At 39.4% G+C, this 20,357-nt stretch overlaps 1 protein-coding gene across 1 annotated transcript in view; it reads left to right on the forward strand.

Moving 5' to 3' along the window:
• The window catches only part of LOC150079595 (serine/threonine-protein kinase Nek10-like), a 165,562-nt gene that overhangs the window by 110,468 nt on the left and 34,737 nt on the right, over positions 1 to 20,357 (forward strand). Inside the window, exon 19 of the mRNA XM_090382698.1 lies at positions 8,841 to 8,990. Coding sequence (XP_090238824.1) covers positions 8,841 to 8,990 — 150 coding nt within the window. The remainder of the gene's footprint in view (positions 1 to 8,840; positions 8,991 to 20,357) is intronic.

Below are 20,357 nucleotides of genomic sequence, written 5' to 3' on the forward strand. Positions count from 1 at the left end.
CCCATCTACCCAATTTTCCTAGATCTTGTTGCAGTAGCTCATTCTGATTACTGTCATTAACCACCCTGCCAACTTTTGTATCATTTGCAGACTTAGACATTAAACCTGATACACCTTCATCAGTATCATTGATAAATATTGAAAACAACAGTGGGGAACTCCACTAATAACATTAGTCCATGAAGAGCAGTGCTCATTGATAACCACTCTCTGTCTTCTTGCTCTTAACCATCCCTTTATCCTTAGCAGTAATTTGCCCTTAATGACACATTGCTCCAGTTTGTACAACAGTCTTTTATATGCAGAAGTGTCAAAAGCCTTCCTGAAATCCAAGTATATGATGTCAAAATTACTTTTTTGCATCCAGTTTCTTGGTCACTGCATCATAGTAAACTATCAGATTGGTTAGACAAGACTGCCCCTTAACAAATCCATGTTGTGATTGTAGTATAATTGCATGTCTGTCCAGATGGTCTTGCATTGCTTCTTTAACCAGTGATTGCATTATTTTCCCTGAAACAGACGTTAAGCTAACTGGTCTGTAATTACTCATGTCACCTTTTGATCCCCCTTTATGAATTGGGTTTACATTCACACATCTCCAATCCATAGGGACCTCCCATAGGTTACTTAAATTCATATTTTTCTTTTCTTAATATGACATTATATTGGATAAGTTTTATTTTCAATTTCTAATCATGTTTACAGGTGCTTTTGCAAGTATGCACTTAAATGCCCCCCAAAACTTGTTGTTACAAAATTTTATCATTGCTTTGACAGCTTCCTCACTCATGAAATATCTCATGCATTTTATTACTGTGAGCTATGCATGATTAATGTGTTCATAATTGTTTGGCTCACTCTCTTTGGTACAACTCATTTTATGAAACTTAAATTATTGCCTTGCTCCCTCACCACTACCATTTTCATATAGAAAAATTACTTAGCACCACATGTTATTCCCTTAGCCCAAAAATCTAGATCTGGAATATGCTTCTAAAATCACATGAATTGAAATGATAAGCAAACTGTTTTCTTTTGTAAACATGATAAATTTTACAAGAAGAAATAATTACAAATAAACAAAAGGGACTACTCAGAAAAGAACATTAATATGAACTGTTCTGTTCGTTCTTATTTCAAACATTAGGATTCCCAAAACTCAAGTAACAGCCTGAAAACAGTGCATATCACTGGAACCTGAGGAAATATTTGACTGCAACTTTGCAGGAAGATGGTCGGCTGGTTAGCCATATAGAATATATGGCTTTGGTCTTAGCCATATAGAATATAAATAGAAATTTATTTTTTTATATAATTAATTTTTTTGAGTACAATAGACTGGTAAAATGACAATGAATACACGTACACAAATCAGAGGGTGACATACTGGTCAAGAGTGAAGTTCTAGGTGAAATATCAGTTAGTGGTCAATAGTATGCATTAGTCTAAATCTTGTTTCTATTACTGAAGGGAACAGAGCATCCTCCAGATAGTAAGATAAAAACAGAGTGCAGAGAAACATACTACAGTGGAATCTCGTTAATACAAAGCTCAAGGGACCTAAATTTTCACGTTTTGTTATAACAAGGTTTGTAGTAACAACGAGGACCCCAAAAGTGTCAAAATTTTACTGTTTTTTTTTTTTTTTTTGTGTACATACTATATATCTAAAATAATAATAATATCAAAAATAAATTAATAAAAAAAAATTAAATAAAAACAAAAGCCTTGTCTAACAATACAGTAATAGGAATAACATATTTTTTAAAGATTTTATTTTATTTGTAAGATAAACTAAGAGAAAAGCTATATTAATGGAATTGAAAATATTGTACAGTATATATTTTGATATACAGGGTGATTCACTACCAGTGCGACAAACTTGCAGGAGGTGTAGGGGGCACAAAGGAATCGGAATCACATAGCATTGCAGGGTCCGAAATGCCTTCGTTATGCGGTAGAGGATGTTGAACAGGAGGTTGCGTGAACAGCGATCCCGCTGGAAGTTAGCATTTGCGAACCGGTTCCCAAGGCAGTAGGATGGATGAGTATTCAAATGTTGAACTGGCCGACATGCACCTCTCGTATGGAGCTTTGGATTGTAACGGGCGCGCCACTCTGCGCTTGTACCAGGAACGTTTCCCACACAAGTGTGCTCCTCATCATACGATTTTCGCACGTGTGCACCGAAGGTTACGTGAGACTGGTTGTTTCACGAGAGGTACCATGAATCGAAAGCAAACGATGAGGACGCCAGACAATGAGGAGAATGTCCTACATCTTGCAGAAGGCAATCCGAGTACGAGTACTCGAGCGATAGGCCAACGATTGGGTATTTCCCAATCCACTGTATGGAGGATACTGTCAACAAACCAAATGAGTTCATACCATCTGCAACGTGTCCAATCATTGGAGCCTGCGGATTATCCACTCCGGGGGACTTTTGCTACTTGGTTTCTTCAACAGAAACGGTTCGCAAATGCTGACTTCCAGCGGGATCGCTGTTCACGCGACCTCCCTTTCAACATCCTCTACCGTATGATGAAGGCATTTCGGACCCTACAATGCTATGTGATTCCGATTCGTCTTTGTGCCCCCTACACCTCCTGCAAGTTTGTCGCACTGGTAGTGAATCACTCTGTATACAATATTTTAGTATCACAGTAAAAAGAATTACAATCTTAATATAAAAGGAAACATACAAACCATTAACTTTTTAATAAATTAATCTAATTTAAAGAAAAAATCCAATGTTGTTTGCACAGTTTTTGTCCTATATGCATTTTTAACTACAGCACAGATGTTATCAAATGCAATATTATTATTATCACCATTAGTCATATGGTGCAAGGAAGCCTGAGGCTTCCTTGCGTCATATGACTTACACTGAGTTACCCTGAGAGAGAGAGAAAGAAAGAAAGGAATCACCAAGGAAGAGAAAAGAGAAGAATGATGATATCCAGCTCAATAGTTGTTTCTTTATCAATGTTACTGCAGGCCAACACATTCTCTATTATGTTCAATGCATTTTGGGCATCTTTTTAGATAGCAGTGTGCATGCTTCACTTTTGCTGTCGCTGGTAACAAAAAAAATCATCTTTTTGTTTGGTATCCAGCAGCTCTTCTAGTGTTGGCATTGCAGTGGTAGCAACTTCATCATCCACCTTCACAAACTCTTCAAATTCGCCAACAAAATCCATATGCTCCTTCAAATTCCTCCATTCCTCATTGTTGCTATCACATTCGTCTGCTGGACCATGTTTTTTGATAATGTTCTCTGCAAAGCCACTCTTTCTGAAGTAGTTGATTATTACACTTAATGTAATACTTTCCCAAGCAATAACAAGATTACGGATAGCATCCAAGACATTCCAATTTGGCTGCAAATTGTTCCCTCCTATGTTGCAGATCAAGTACTTTATCAGGCAGGCTCTATATTCTCTCTTGAGGTTATAAGTAATGCCTTGATCCAGTGATTGCATTAAACTGATGGTACTGGGGGTAAAAACAACAGCTGTATATTTGTCAACTTAAGTGTCTCGTCAGAAGGTGCTGTACAATGGTTTAAAATCATCAAAATGTTCCTTTTTTCTGAAGCCATTCTTCTGTCAAATTTTGATAACCAAGACTGAAAAATTTTGACCATAAGCCAAGCACTTCTATTGGCCTTATAATGACAGGGAAGTTGGTTAACTGCTTTAAAACATCTTGGCTTGGAAAACTTACCAATCACAAGTGGGCATAGTTTTGTACTGCATCTGAATTGCGGCATAACAGAACAGTGAGTCTATTTAATTTTCAACCATGACAAGACTCTCCTTGAACAGCAAATGTTTTGTTTGGCAGCAAATTATAAAATAAACCTGTCTTGTCAAGGTTAAAAATATCCTTTGCCTCATATTTTTCAAGGATGGACCATACCGAACACAACCAGTCTATACCCTTTTCTTTGTCGACTAATCCAGACTCACTGCAAACATTTCGAGAAACCAAGTTATTCCTGTCTTTAAATCTTTGGAGCCAGCCACGACTGCATTTGAAGTCGCTAATCCCATGTTGCTGAGCTAGATAATTTGCCTTTTCTTGCAAAATCAGACCTGATGTTGGCAAATTAGATGCACGCATTTGTTGGTACCACTCGAAAAGTTTTGTTTCAAGCTCCTTGTGTTTTTCACCACGAATTCGTTTCCTGTTTTCCATTGCTTCTCCAGTGTCATGCACTTCAAGTTTTTTTTGGTTTTTCAGTATTGTAGATAAAGTAGGTAAAGGGATGTTGTATTCCTTTGCAATGTCCGTTTTACTTCTTTCCATCCTCAGCCTCTTGTATAATTTTTAGTTTAATTTCCAAGCTTAATTCTGTCTGTCTATGTTTTGTCGCCATAACACTGCTAGATAAGATTTAATATAAACAAATTGTAAATTAATTTAACGACACAAGTTCCGAAAAAGACATCAGCTCAGATAAAATGGCACAAAAATTAGATTGCTATATACGTTAGCAAAAGACTCAAAGAGTCTTTTGCTATTGTATAATCGTATCGTAATTTTGATATCGTATGTGTAAACAAAAGACTCCTTATTCCCATGGAGAGCGAGGGAGTGCATGTAAACAACTTAGAAAAACTTTTTATTATTTTGTTAATTTAACAACTCATCCTTCAGAAAGATGTTTTTCAGAGTGCACTTGACATTGTAGCTACCATAAACTGATTTCTATCCAACAAGTCAGTGCCATCCTTTGGGAAGTAGGGAGCCAGGTGGTCGGGGGCAATAATCAGATTGCTCTGCCAAGATTCGTATTAAACATACAAAATAACAATATTTATTTCTCATGGGTTGAAAAAGAACTTTGTAATACATATTAACCGAATTTTGTAATGAATGAATATATTTACATAGAAAAGCCTATCCTTTTGCAGTGGAATGGTATGTGCGTCATATAAACGAGTACTTTGTGTAAACCTTTAGTCCTTGAGGTTGTCACAGACATTCTCTCAGATATGCCAGACAAGCTGTACTTGCTACCTGGGAGTCTAAAATGCTGATGGAACTGATATTCGGATGACATTCAAGTCAAGTGGACCCAATTTCGGCGAAGTCCGGACGGTCTGTGGCAGGTAAATTCTCTGCTTGCACCTTTACGATGGTGGGACTCTTAGTAATCCTAGGTATAACCTCCATACACAAGTACATGGTGGGTGTCTACCCAGGTGTGAACCAACGTAAGCAGGGGTCGAGGTGTGGTGCCCACACAACATGGAGGAATGCCGCCCCTCTATGTTACCACACAGTACTAGGTGGTAGATGACTCTCATCAACCAGTGCAATACCACCACTTTGCTTATTGGAAGCTTGAAGTGGTGGAACCCATGTTTAGTCTCTAGAGCTAAGTTCCGGTCAACCCTTCCCTCTCTCTTCCATCATGCAGTATGATTGATGCCTTTTGAGGTTATGATGAACATCGTGGCGAGATCCAATATTCCTTACATTTCGAGGGTACAGCTCTAAAACGTTGTTCACAGGCCGGCCGCTAGTTAGTACACCGGACCGAACCTATTGGTAACTCTCTAGGAGGCTTCCGGATCAGCTAGTGTATAATCTTGCTACCTCTACTCTGCCAGATAGTGACTGGAGGGAGTCCGAGTAGTGTGTATGCGGGGAGCATTGTCGAAGCCACGTTATGTCAAGGATCTGTGTATATTCTTACCATGTGTATGCCATATCCAAAAATTTCATTACTTCATACAGCATGTCCCACCCACTTTTTCTTACTATTGAATACACCATGAATTGTCAAACTAATAGAGCAAGCTTATCTGCAAAAAGATCTAAACCTACCAAGCACTTCCTAATTCATTTCACAAATATACGTGGCCTCAATTCTAATCTCAACGATGTCCATTTCCACTTGCGTCTGCCAAACCCCATGTACTTTTTCTGACAGAATCTCAGTTATCGGTTGATTCAACTACTGCTCATCTCAGATGCCCAAATTATTCGCTGTATGATTCCTTTCGCCTCAAAGGTAGTACTTATGCATATGTCTGTTCTGATATTCCCTGTCAGAGACTTGGCAATTTGGAATTTCCTCTCTTTGATCTTCTCTGGCTTAAAATCTCTCTACCTCATTGTGTCAAATTCATCTGTTGTCTCTACCATTCTCCCAGCTCTACTAATCACTTGGAGCTCTTTGACTTCCTCTCTTTGCAACTTGACTTTCTCCAGTCCAACTTTCCTAACAGTGAGGAAATTTTCCTTGGTGATTTTAATGTTCACAACTCCAGCTGGCTTCCGTTTTCTATTCACACCGACCCAGCTGGTCGAGATGCTGAGGCTTTTGCAATTACTAATGACCTTGTACAATCCTAATCATACAGCCAATACGCTTGATCTTTTTCTCACAAACAACCCTTCTAAGTACACAGTCAAAGTGAGAGGTCCTTTAGGCATTTCAGATCACAACTTGGTGATTGTCTCTTCTCCAATGGAACCTTTATCTCATGGCTATTCCGAACGTTGTGTTGTTTGGCATTACAAGAATGCAAAATGGGATGACCTGCGAGACTTCTTTTCTTCTTTTCCTTGGTCAGATTACTGTTTCAAAACTTCTGATGTCAATGTTTTCTCAGATCGTGGCAGTGAAATTATTCTTGCAGCAATGGAAGAATCCTTTGTCCCACACTCCACTTTAAAATCTTGTCCTTTATCTAAACCTTGGTTTTCCAATAAATGTGCTAAGGCTGTTCAAGAGAAGAATGTTGCATATAAGTACAGTGGTCTCCGACAGTTTTTAAATTCTGTACAGTGTGATCAACTGACGATGTTACCAACAGTAAATTCTAAGTGGGAAGCATTCAAGGAATTAATTGTGGATGCTACTAAAAGTTTCATACCTATTAAGAAATATTGTTCAAGGTTTAGGCCTAAATGGTTATCTAATGAACTAATGAGACTCGTAACAGAGAAGAAAAATGCATGGGATGCATATAAATTATCAAGCGACTCAGAAGCCTGTGGCAGGTATAAGCTAGTCTGTAATCAGGTCACAAAGGAGGTTAGGCAGGCGAAGGCAGATTACATGAAATCCTTGGCAAAAGATGCTAAGGAAAACAGCAAGGATTTCTTTACTTACTATAAACTCTAAAAGGAAGGGGATGAATCTGATGCCATGGAATATTGTTCCTACATCTGGAGTGGTGCCCCCAAAACCTCTCTCAGGCTTCTTCGATTCCATTCAGAAGAGGGCAGTTAGGTTAATTAATGATTCATCTTTAACAAAGTCTCTCCACTGTCTCATAAACTTGCTGTTTCTGCTGCATGCCTCTTCTGCAGATACTTCCATGGGCACTGTTCTTCTGAATTGGCTTATATAATTCCCGCTCTCTCTCTTTCAAAACAGTCCAAACTCGTGCCGCCACCAGCCAACATCCATTTACTGTCCAACTTGAAACTCAGAGAACCAACTTTTCATCTTCCTCGTTTATTCTTTCAACTGCCGTTTTCTGGAACAACCTTCCTTCATACGTATTTCCTGAAAATTACAGTCTACAGAAGTTCTAGTCTAATGTCAACAAATATCTTCTTTCATCTTCTCAACCTCCAACCCAAGCACGGTACTAAGTACTATAGGTTCTAATACTGTCGTGTTTGGGGTTTACATAAAAAAAAAAAAAAAAAAACATAAAAAAAAAAAAAAAACATAAAAAAAAAAAACGAGTTTGTATTAACGAGATTTTACTGTATTATTAAGTTATTTCAAAATTTGTATTGAAATATAACACTGTTTCTTTACTTAACTGCATATGGATAGTTGTATTCATATCCAAATAGCCATCAACCAATCTAGTGCAATGTGGTTGGACCTTATCATCCTTATATTGTTGTTATTTGCACTGCTGAAAACCCATACAAGTTAGTAACCTTGCAAAATTTTGTCATTTCCCAAATGGGGAATGACAGAATTTTGGCACACATATTTTTGAGTTTGTAGTCAAAACTTTGTTTGCCAAACCAACACACTCTCACCTCTTCATAAATGTCCTCACCCTTTCAGTGACATTGGGAAAGAACAAGTATATATCCCTCGCTCTCTTTAGATAACTTCATATTTCAAATCACTCTATACAGCAAATGTGGAATAATTTAAAGTTACAATACACATCTCTGTTATTATTCAATCCATGCAGAATGCTATTTACATTAATACTAGTGCTCTCTCCTGTAACATGGAATGGGGAGAACACATGCAGCCATCAGATGTTGTTCCTGTGACACCATCTTGAATGTGTTGTCTGAACTTAGTCAAGACTCTGTCTTGTTACCCCAGGAATTGAAAGTATTGTCTTTATTCAAAGTTATTTCCTATGTGTACCTTCACCAGGCTGTCTACTACCAGCTCCTTACTCTTGGAACCCTCCTCAGTTTGTGAACAGCTTCATAATCAGTACTGAGCCATTTGGCTATATCTGTTCGAGACTGATCAGCCTCAAGGCATCCAGTGAAACTGCAGTGCAAACATTCAGATAGATGGTTCTTTATAAACATGCTTGAAGTGTGGGCAACCTTGACATGATTGGTTGGTTCTATGAATGATGAATGAACTTGCTTTTGTGTCTGCTTCCTTATAAAGTACAATTGTTGGATAGGCTGAATCACCATGGAATTAGGCAATGTTAATTTGCATGCTGCTTACGAAATCAGTACTTTGTGTAGTGATCTGTTCGTTGTATGTTATCTGTTGTGAAAAAATTACAAAACATTTTTCACAACAGATATTTTATAATATTTTAATTAGTAGAATTTATTCAATTGTGTTTGTGTAATTAAATATATTACAGTTGCTTAATGGTTGATCCTGCAAGGCGACTAGATATTTTAGGCATAGCAAATATGTGTGTGGAAGAATTGGTTAGTTATATTGATGACCTGACTAACTACCAGGAAATATTACAAGAGAAAATGAAGATGGAGAAAAAGAAAAGGAAACAGTAAGCATATTAAATCTTTTTATTGTCTTATGAATACAATTGTAATTGTGCATGATATTATTTTAAAAGAGCATTTTCTACTGCAGGTATGAAATATTGATTACACCAAAATTCAACAGTCAGTGAATAGCTCTGACTGAACTCTCTCTCTCTCTCTCTCTCTCACACACACACACACACACTAATTTTAATTTAATATGATTAATGGTGAAATGAAAGCCTATTCTGGTTCTGTTCACATCATTTGATATTATGATTTGCAGGCTGTATTAGAGAAAATTGATAAAAAGAAAATTACAAAAAATAGAGTTAGTTTTCTCATTTTTGTATAAAATTTTTCATTACATATTGCATTCATTATGTAGTTTTTCTAGAATTTATGTATTTGGATACACATTTGAATACACAATTGGAATATATTATGTTACAAAAAAGTTGATTTATATTTAATGGTTTCTTATGTGTATTGTGTGTGCTGAGTAGGGCTGCCAAACAAAGTTGCACTTTATTCCAGAGTAATCCTGATGTTTTCATGGATATTATATAGGTCTGATGGTGAAAAATAACATCACTGATGGCACCATGTTTTGCCGAAAGGCATTCCTATTTTGGAATGCCTTTCGGTGATCAAGACAAGTTGTGGGCATCTCGTGTGTGCTGTGATAGTTGCAGGTCAACATTAGAGGAATAGTTTTGTGGTAGTCATAAGAGCTTGTCTTTTGTTATATATCAAATATGGAGTGAGCACAAACTTTCACGATGATTGCTACTGTGTTGGATATATCAAAGTTTATAGATTGCATATCCCAACATACCATCATCTGTTATTCCACTGCCACATTGGAACATGTCTAAAGCAAGATGTTTGTTACTTCAAGCACTTCTGTGGGTCATTATGGAACAAATAAATACATGGACTGTGTTAGGGTAACTAAGAGTAAGAAAAGTTTCATGTATACTTGCATGTCCACTAATGCTAGGAGTATAGTAAATAAATTTGATGAATTTGAAGTTCTGATTAATTCAGATGCAGAGATTATGGGGACATCAGAGGCATGGTGTCACTCAAACGTAAGGGACAAAGAATTTGAATATGGGGAGTACAATGTGTACAGAAAGGACAGACATGACAGGAGGTGGGGAGAGGGTTATACTCTTGCTTAAAAAAAAAAATATTAAATTTAAGGCAGTGCATTCATTCGACATTGGTGACCAGTCCAACATTGAGTGAGCTTGGTTTGGCATAAGCACTGGGAAAATGAAAATGAGAGTAGGAGTGTGTTATAGGCTTGATGACTATGTTTGTTGTTTGTTATTTGGTTTTTAGGAGCATTAGCAACTAAGGCCATATTGCTCCGGGAATATGTGGTGGTCATTCCCTGACCTTTCCGCATCCTCTGTATTTTAGTGGTGACGGGCTCGAACCCCGGTCTAATCAAGAAGCGTGTGCTACGCACTGCTGCTCCTTCCCACCTGGCTACGGAGGCATGCCTTTGATGACTATTATCAGTATAACAAACAGCTGTACATAGATATAGAGTGGATCAGTAAATCAGAATGTCTTATAATGGGAGATTTTAACTTTCCAGATATTGACTGGAACTTCTGGGTTGATCACTCACAGACTAGCAAGACTTCTGTGGATTTAATGGATGATTGTTTTCTACAACAGTATGTAAGAGAGTCAGTGAGGTGAAGCAATATCTTTTAGCATTAGCATTAGTAGAGACATATGATGCAAGAACGCAAGCTTATACAGCATCAGCCAAAAAAAAATTCCCAATGAACTTCCCAAAAATTCCCAAGAAAAGCCCAATAAACATGTGACTGCTAATTGTTTTTATTGTTTTATGGTTGTGACCTCAAGAATTTCGACTGAACCACGTGGTACCGCCGAAGACAATCGTAGGGTAATCTCCAGTGCTGCGGTCTCCTGCCCCGATTAAACGGCATGCTGTCCCAATTAAGCGAAGTAAACCCTGGCTATTTTCTCGATTGGTTTCTGTTTTTTAAGATTTGTCCCAAATAAACGACTGCACCGATTAACTGGTGGCCCAAATAACTGGAATCCACTGTATTTGTATAAATGCAATAGTCAAAGAATGGAAGAATACTATCAATTGTGGTTTTAAAATTGATCGATTAACTTCTTTATTATTTGTGTATGATCAAATAATAATAGCCTAGAGTGAAAACGAACTTCAAAGATTACCTTAAGTAATATTGCTAAAACATTCGGAATGAAAATTTCAAATGAAAAGACTAAAGCTATAGCATTTAAAGGTAATTATCCAATCAAAAGCAAAATAGTAATAGAAAATACCATCCTGGAACAAGTAAATTCATTTAAGTATCTTGGATGTTATCTTTCTTATGTCGAAGAAAAATATATAGAATTAAAGCTTTCCAATTTTCTAAAAGTTACAGGTTTAATTAACAATATCCTAAAACTGAATAAAGTTCAACAGCATACAAGGATAAAAGCATATAAGGTGATAGCAAGACCCACTTCACTCTATGGAAATGAAACGTGAACAATTAAATCAAAAGATGAGAAAAGGATTGAAAGTGCTGAAATGAAATTTATTCGCCAAACCAGTGGCTGTAGATTATTAGACAAGAAGAAAAGTTCTGATATTTGCAAAGAATTAGATATTGATTCAATAATATATAGAATCTACAAATACAGAGGAAAATGGTTAATCATTTGGACAGGATGCACCCAGCAAGATTACCAAAGAAGATTATGAAATATCGGCCAGTTGGAAGAAGAGATCCAGAATGTCCGAAGAAAATATGGTCTGAGACTGGAACAGGCCATCTGCCCTAAATCCTTGAAAGGTCAATGATGATGATAATGGAATTATTAGAATTATGGTGATTCTGTGTGTGTGTGTGTGTGTGTGTGTGTGTGTGTGTGTGTGTGTGTGTGTGTGTGTGTGTGTGTGTGTGTGTGTGTGCGCTCAACTCAATATTACCAAAATCACTTAAAATTATAATTTTACAGTTTAGGGCAAAACCTCAGATATGTATGTAGCTATCAGCAAGCAAGGTTTGTTACAAACACATTAATCTCATTGTGGAGGCACTTTCACCATAAGTTGCTCTGCTACTGCACTATGCACCTTATATAAAAAGCACTGCTGCAGTGAAGTATTTTGCTATTTATTTAAAATGCATTACACAGTTGATGCAGTTTTGAGTATTATTGGATTTTGTTAGTGTGTGTGAGTGGGCATCATTAAGTGAAAGAAATGACAACCATTGATGAGATATCACCACAGCTTTGATATTTTCAGCTTTGAGATGTTTCATGGTATATAAGTTTCAAAATCAGGTGGTATTTAGGTCAAAAGTCTCTAGGTGAGTAAGTAGATATTTCACTGTGCCTACTGAGACGTCAATAAGAGCTAAATGTGCAACCTTGGTAATGGCATGAATTTTAAATAAATAACAATATACTTCTCAACCTGAACAGTTTTTTTTTTTTTTTGATTTGGTAGTTGTTGGCGCATCGGCTTCTGTGGCCATATTGCACCTCCCAAGGTTTTTGCAGTACTTTGATCCAAGCCCGAGGCGGGAATCGAACCCACGACCTTTGGGTTGCCGGGCAGGTACTTTTACCCACTCGGCTACCTGAACAGTATTTTTCATTTAAACTCTATTGCAATGCCATGGTGACGAATATTGAAGCTGCCTCCATAATATGAGACTAATACTTTCATAGCAAACCTAGTTTGCTATATACAAACCTGAGATCCTTGCCATAACCTCTGCTATAATATTACTTTTATATCTTGCTTTATATTTTTATTTTTGATTTATTTGTTATTTTCTTATTTTGTTATTATCATTTATTATTATTCTTTTTTATTTATTATTATTATTATTAAACTTTTTCTCCCTTGTGGGGTTTTTTCCAGCCTGTGATGGGTAATTGGTGCCAAGTTCATGGGCTGGTTGGTTGTGTCTGGTTACTATTGTTATTGTTATTCTTACTCAGAAGAACCGAAACCCCAGGGACTCACATCTGGTAAGTATGGGCTTGGCACACCCAGGGTCTTGAGCTGGATATCATCATTCTTCTCTTCTTTGGTGATTCCCTCCTACTTCTCTCCTCAGGGTACTCAAATTTTATTTGACTGGTGTGCAGCATAAGCCTCAGGCTTCCTTGCACCATATGGCTAATAATAATAATACCACCGCCGAACCAGAGGCAGAAGAGAAAGAGGAAATACAACCCGCAGCAGCTGAAGTGGAAACAGACGAGGTCATGATATCCAGAATAGAGGATGAATGGAAGAAGGCCCTAACAGAATTTGAAGGAATGGACCCCACAAAGACTCACGTGATACCGAAGCAGAGACCGAATAGAACCTTGTGGAGAGTTACAGACCACCTGAATCGGCACGTAATACCGCATTACCTCGACAGAAATGGTGCAACACTGGAGGCCATCCACACAGCCGTGTATTGTGCTGCAGTAGCAGCCATGAGGATTAATGGAAGAGAAGTGAGAGACCAGCAGCAGAAGAACCGAAAACAGAAGGAACCACCAGCTTGGGAAAGAAGACTTCAGCAGAAGATAGAAGAATAAGAGTCAATATAGGCCAATTGACCCAGTACCAATGGGGCAATAGGAGTAAGAAATTAATTGGAAAAGTGAAGAGCATCCTCAAGAGAGACAGCATCCACAGCAAACATGAGACAAAAAATCAGAGAATAGGAGAGTACTTGGACACATTGAAGCAGAACCTCCTTGCACTCAGCAAGAGACTACAGCGATACAAAGAGAGCTCCAAGAGGAAAATAAACAACCGAATCTTCGATAAGGACCAAAGAGGTTTCTACAGGAATCTCAGAGAAGACGGGAAACAAGGTAATGGACCACCCGAGAAGAAGACGATTGAGGATTTCTGGGGAAACATGTAAAGCAGGGAAGTAAGACATAACAGCAGAGCCCCCTGGATAGAACTAGAACGCAAGAAAACCAAGGACATACAAGAAATGAGAGGATGGGACATTCGGGAAGAAGTAGTAAAACAGACAATCAAGAACTGTCACAACTGGCAAACTCCAGGAATAGATAACATCTACAACTACTGGTACAAGAAGCTCACTTGCACACACAAGTACCTGGCAGAGCAGTTCACCCAAATGATAAGGCACCCAGAGACAATCCCGAAGTTTCTCACTCAAAGAATCACATACCTGAAGCCTAAAGACGAAGATACAAGAAACCCGGCGAAAATATAGACCAATCACCCGCCTCCCAACAATGTACAAGATCCTGACCAGCTGTATAACCAGGAAGATAACAGACCACTTGGAAAGGCAGAACACAATGGCCGAACAGCAGAAAGGATGCAAACGGCTGGGCAAAGGATGTAAGGAGCAATTAACCATAGATGCTGCGGTTATGGAGCAAGCGTACAAGAAGCACTGCAACATGTACACAGCCTACATTGATTACCGCAAGGCCTTCAACTCCATGCCTCATAGCTGGCTAATAGAGGCACTGAAAATCTACAAAGTCAATCCAATAGTGACAAACTTCCTAGGAGAAATGATGGCGAAATGGAGAACCACCATTAAGGTCAAAAACATCACAACCAGGCCAATCCCCATCAAGAGAGGAATCTTTCAGGGAGATGCCCTGAGCCCATTGTGGTTCTGTCTAGCACTTAACCCACTATCTACCATGCTCAACAGTAGCAAATATGGATATAACCTGAAAGAAGGAAGAAAGAACCTGTACACCCTCATCCACCTGATGTATATGGATGACATCAAGCTCTACACGGGAACCAAGAAGCACCTTCAGCAACTACTCAAGATCACCGAAGAATTCAGCAAGGATATTAGGATGGAATTTGGTCTAGACAAATGCAAGACCCACGGATTGCGTCAGGGAAAATTAGTCAACCGAAATTACCAGCTGCAGAGTGGTAAAGAGATCGAAGCCATGGCAGAGGTAGAGGCCTACAAATACTTGGGGATGATATAGGCTCAGCAGTTACAGCACAAGGAAATTAAGGCCTGCCTGACCAAAAAATACCATCAGAGACTCAGAAGCCTACTGAAAGCAAAGCTGAATGGAGGGAACACAGTTAAAGCCATAAACACCTATGTAGTCCCAGTGCTAACATACTCCTTCGGGGTCATAGATTGGACTAATACCGAACTGGAGGATATCACGAGAAAGACAAGGACAATGATGACCAAGAGCTGCCAACAAGAGGGAGCAATACTCTTGATCTGATTATCAGTAGTGATTCTTCATGCATTAAGAACCTGCAGATAAATGAACCACTAGGTGGCAGTGATCACAGTGTGTTGAAGTGGGATTTACTCAAGGAGGTAACTACCATCAGAGGTAAAGGGAAGGGTTTTTGTTTTCGTAAAGGTGACTATGATGGTCTGAAACAGTATTTAAATTCTATACAGTGGGACCAACTGATGATGTTACCAACAGCAAACTCAAAATGGGAAGCATTCAAGGAACTAATCTTGGTGGCTACCAGGCTTTACATACCAACTAAGAAATATTGTTCAAGGTTTAGGCCTAAATGGTTGTCAGATGGACTAATGAGACATGTGGCAGAGAAGAAAAATGCATGGGATACATACAAATTAATGGGTGACATGGAAGCCTATGATAGATATAAGTTGGTCTGTAACCAAGTCACAAAGGAGATTAGGCAGGCAAAGGCAGACTACGAAAAATCCTTGGCAAAGGATGCAAAGAAAAACAGAAAGGAGTTCTTTACATACTTGAATTCGAGAAGAAAAGGGATGAATCAGATTGGTCCACTGGATATTGATGGTTCAACAGTTGAGGATCCTGCTCAGGTGGCTAACAATCTAAACGAGTATTTTGCATCTACATTCACGCATGAGGAGTTATTCAGGAAGGAGAATGATGTAGGTAAAGTAAACATTGGCAGTGAGCTGGATGATTTTGTAATAACTGAGAGGAAAGTGGAGGAGAGATTGTTGAGGATAAACATAAAAAAGGCACCTGGGGTGGATGGGATCTATCCAGTTATATTAAAGGAGGCAGCAAAGGAAGTATGCAAACCCCTAGCCATAATTATGAGAGCTTCTTTGGACTCAGGGGAGGTACCCATAGACTGGAGATGTGCAAATGTAACCCCAATTCACAAAGGAGGATCAAAGGCTGACACAAGTAATTATAGACCTGTTAGTTTAACTTCTGTTCCAGGTAAATTAATGGAGGCACTGGTTAAAGAAGCAGTGCAGGATCATCTAGACAAGAATTCAGTTATAGCTCAGACGCAGCATGGTTTTGTTAAGGGCAGGTCTTGCCTGACCAATTTGATTGGATACTATGATGTAGTCACAAAAGAACTGGATGCAGGGAATAACTTTGATATTATATATTTGGATCTTAGAAAGGCTTTTGATACTGTTGCACATGGAAGACTGCTGCACAAATTGGAGCAGTGTGGCATTGGAGGCAAATTGCTGCTATGGATAAGGGGATGGTTGAGTGGCAGAAGACAGAGAGAGGTAATCAATGGACACTGCTCAACGTGGACTAATGTTATTAGTGGAGTTCCTCAAGGTTCAGTGTTGGGTCCATTGTTGTTTTCGGTGTTTATGAATGATATTGATGATGGGATATCAAGTTTAATGTCTAAGTTTGCAGATGATACAAAGGTTGGCAGGGTCGTTAAGGACACTACTGACGCTATGCTGCTGCAACAGGATCTGGAAAGGTTGAACAGATGGGCTGAGAGGTGGCAAATGAAGTTTAACATTGACAAATGTAAAGTACTACATATGGGAAACAGTAACCCCAGATCAACGTATCAACTCTGTGGTACTACGCTGACAGTGGTAGAGAATGAAAAGGACCTGGGGGTAATTGTGCAGGCAGATATGAAGTTCTCTGAGCAGTGCAGACGAGCTGCAAGAGTAGCTCATGGTGTCTTGTCAATGATATACAGGAATTTTTCTAGCAGGGATAAGGAGGTGATTATTCCCTTGTATAAGGCAATGGTTAGGTCACATCTTGAGTACTGTATACAGGTCTGGAGGCCTCATTTCAAGAAGGATGTAGAGCTGCTGGAACGGGTACAGAGAAGGGCAACAAGATTAGTAAATGGAACAAAGGGTTGCTCTTATGAAGAAAGGCTTAAGTTTTGCAAATTACAGAGTCTGGAGACTAGGCACCGGCGAGGTGATCTGATAGAGGTGTATAAGGCTTTGAATGGTTTGAGCATGCTCAATGCCAATGGGATTCTTCATCTTTCTCAGAATAATCACCTGAGAGGGCATAAATTCAAATTGAGGAAGGACGGATGTCGGATAGATGTGCGTAAATTTGCCTTTGGCCAGCGGGTGGTTGGTTGGTGGAACCGACTTCCATCACTTGTTGTTGAAGTTGATAGCCTAAACAAATTTAAAGCTCAACTGGACAGGTATTTCGAACAAACGGAGGGGTGAAATGGGAGAGGGGTTTTTTTTTTTTTTTTTGGCTGATGCTGAATAAGCTTGCTTTCTTGCATCATATGCCTCTACTAATGCTAATGCTAATGCTAACAACACACGAGAGCTGCCTTGGAGAGACTGACAATAGCCCGGGAGGAAGGGACCTGATAGACCTCATTGAGCAACAGAAGACAGCGATAGTGAACGATAGTAAAGGATTACTTCCAGAAACACACAGCAGCACTCTACCAGGCCATAAGGAAGATAGACAAGCAGTATACCCCACTCAGCCTAAGCGAGGAGTTCCCCCCCCAAACAGGAGGTACAAACGAGGCTAGAAAGATGGGCAGAGAAGACACTCCATGGCAGACACTACAATGATCTCCATCAGGGTCACATAGATAAAATTGCTTCCAATGCATGGTTCACGAATGGGACGCTCTTCCCCGAGACTGAATGATTCATTCTTACCATCCAAGACTAGGTAATCAACACCAGGAATTATAGAAAATACATCGCCAAGGAGCCTGGAGTGTTAGATGACACATGTCGACGATGCCACCTGGCCTCAGAAACAATCCAACACATCACCGCGGGATGCAAGGTGATCACCCAGACTGAATACACTCATAGACACGACCAGGTAGCCAGGATAATACATCAGAAGCTATCAAGGAAACACCAGTTGATCGAAGAAAGTGTACCGTACTACAAGTACGAACCCCAGGCAGTACTAGAGACCCCAACCCACAAGCTGTAATGGGACCGCACCATAATAACGGATAGGACAATCCCGCACAACAGACCGACATAACCCTTGTGGACAAGAAGGAAAAGGCTACTTATCTGATTGACAGAGTGGTACCCAACACTGGCAACCTGCAGAAAACCCATGGGGAAAAAATCAGGAAGTACATGAAACTAAGACAGGAGATCAAAGAGATGTGGCATATGCAACAAGTAACGACCATCCCGATCATCGTGTCAACCACAGGTATGGTGCCAAAGACCCTACATAACAGCCTAGCAGCAATAGGTCTCCCAGCAAACATCTACAAGGAACTCCAGAAAGTCGCAATCCTGAACACCTGTAGGATTGCCAAAGAGTTCCTCGATCAACAGTAACATCAGACATAACAACAACCACCCTGTGTACTTGGTAGCAATACCTGTCACAAGGTGGAAGCCCGAATCAGGGAGAAATAATATAAGAGGATGATAATAATAATAATAATAATAATATTTCTCTTATGTCCAGAATTGCAGCTTTCTGGAGTTCTTTTTTAAGTGTTCTCTGGGAGGTCTATTGCTGCTAGGTTCTTATGGAGGCTCTTTGGCACTATGCTGGTGGTTGACATAGTGATCAGGATGGTCATTACTTGTTCCATATGCCACATATCTTTGACTTTCTGTCATAAGTCTGAGTACTTCCTGATCTTTTCTTTGCATGTTTTCTGGAGATCACTGGTGGTCTCCAGAAATCATTGGAGATCATTGGGCACTGCTATATTATCAGGTAGGTAGCCCTTTCTTTCTTGTTGATGAGAGTTATGTCTGGTCTGTTGGGTGGGATTGTGTTGTCTGTTATTGTGGTATGGTCCCAGCATAGTTTGTGAATAGAGGTTTCTAGTATGAGCTGAGGCTTGTACTTGTTATACGGTAAATTTTCTTCGATTGGCTGGTAGTTTTGTGCTAGCTTCTGATGATTATTCTGGCTACCTGGTTGTGTCTATGAGTGTACTACATCTGGGTGATAACCCTGCACCCTGAAGTGATGTGCTGGATTGTTTCTGGGTAAGGTGGCATCAACAACATAGGTCATCTATTACTATGGGTTCCTTGGTGATGTAGTTCCTGGTGTTGACTACTTGATCTTGGATGGCGAGCATGAAACCTTTGGTCTCGGGGAAGAGCTTTATCTATGTAGCCTTGATGGAGGTCATTGTAGTGTCTGCTATGGAGTGTCTTCTTCATCCAGCTTTCTGTCTTTTTTTTCTTCTGTCTGTGTGTGTGGTCTCCTTGTTGAAGTTGAGTGATGTGTGTCCTTTATCTATCTTTCTTATGGCTTGATAGATTGGTGCTGTGTTTTCCTGGAAGTAATCCTGCAGGTTCTTAATCACCCTCTCTTGTTCAAAGAAGTCAGTCAATCCTCCTCCTCCCTCCTTCTTTACGAGCTATGGCCAATCTCTCAATGGCTGACTTTGGGTGGTGATGGCAGTTCTTGGTCATCATTATCCTGGTCGATCTCATAATCTCCTCCAGCTCGGTGTTGGTCCAATCTACGATCCCAAAGGAGTACCTTAGTACTGAGACTGTGTAAGTGTTTATGGCTGTGAAATGTTCCCACCATTCAGCTTTGCTTTTAGCAGGCTTCTCAGTCTCTGATGGTATATTTCAGTCAGGCAAGCCTTGATCTCCTTGTGTTCTGACTGGTGAGTCGGCATCATCCCCTGATATTTGTATGTCTCTCCCTCTGTCATGGCTTCAATCTCTTCAGCTGATAGTTTTGCCAGACTAGATGTCCTTGATGTAATCCATTATCACATTATTATTATTATTATTTATTTTTGATGTGTAAACAACATCTTTGGCAGCACCTACTAAATTTCGGATGGTAGTAAAATCAATTTTTCACGATTTTGTGATGCAGAAATGATGTCATTTGACGTAATTTCTGTTTCATAACAAAGAAATGGAGTCGGGAGAGGAGATCGCGCAAAGGATCACTGGGGGTGATCTTGGATGTGCTCAGAGCTGGCATAAACCAGCTGTTTACGGAAAAACCTTTATGATTTGGGGCATACCACTTAGGTGGCTTTGGGCTAACAATTGCCACCCATGGCAGAAACCTTTTAATAACCAGAGAAATGGATATCTTGAGGGCAGTGATCTTGCATGTGCTCAGAGCTT

This window comes from Mastigoproctus giganteus, chromosome 10, assembly GCF_048544385.1.
Source record: "Mastigoproctus giganteus isolate SK-2022 chromosome 10, ASM4854438v1, whole genome shotgun sequence".
Taxonomy (NCBI): domain Eukaryota; kingdom Metazoa; phylum Arthropoda; class Arachnida; order Uropygi; family Thelyphonidae; genus Mastigoproctus; species Mastigoproctus giganteus.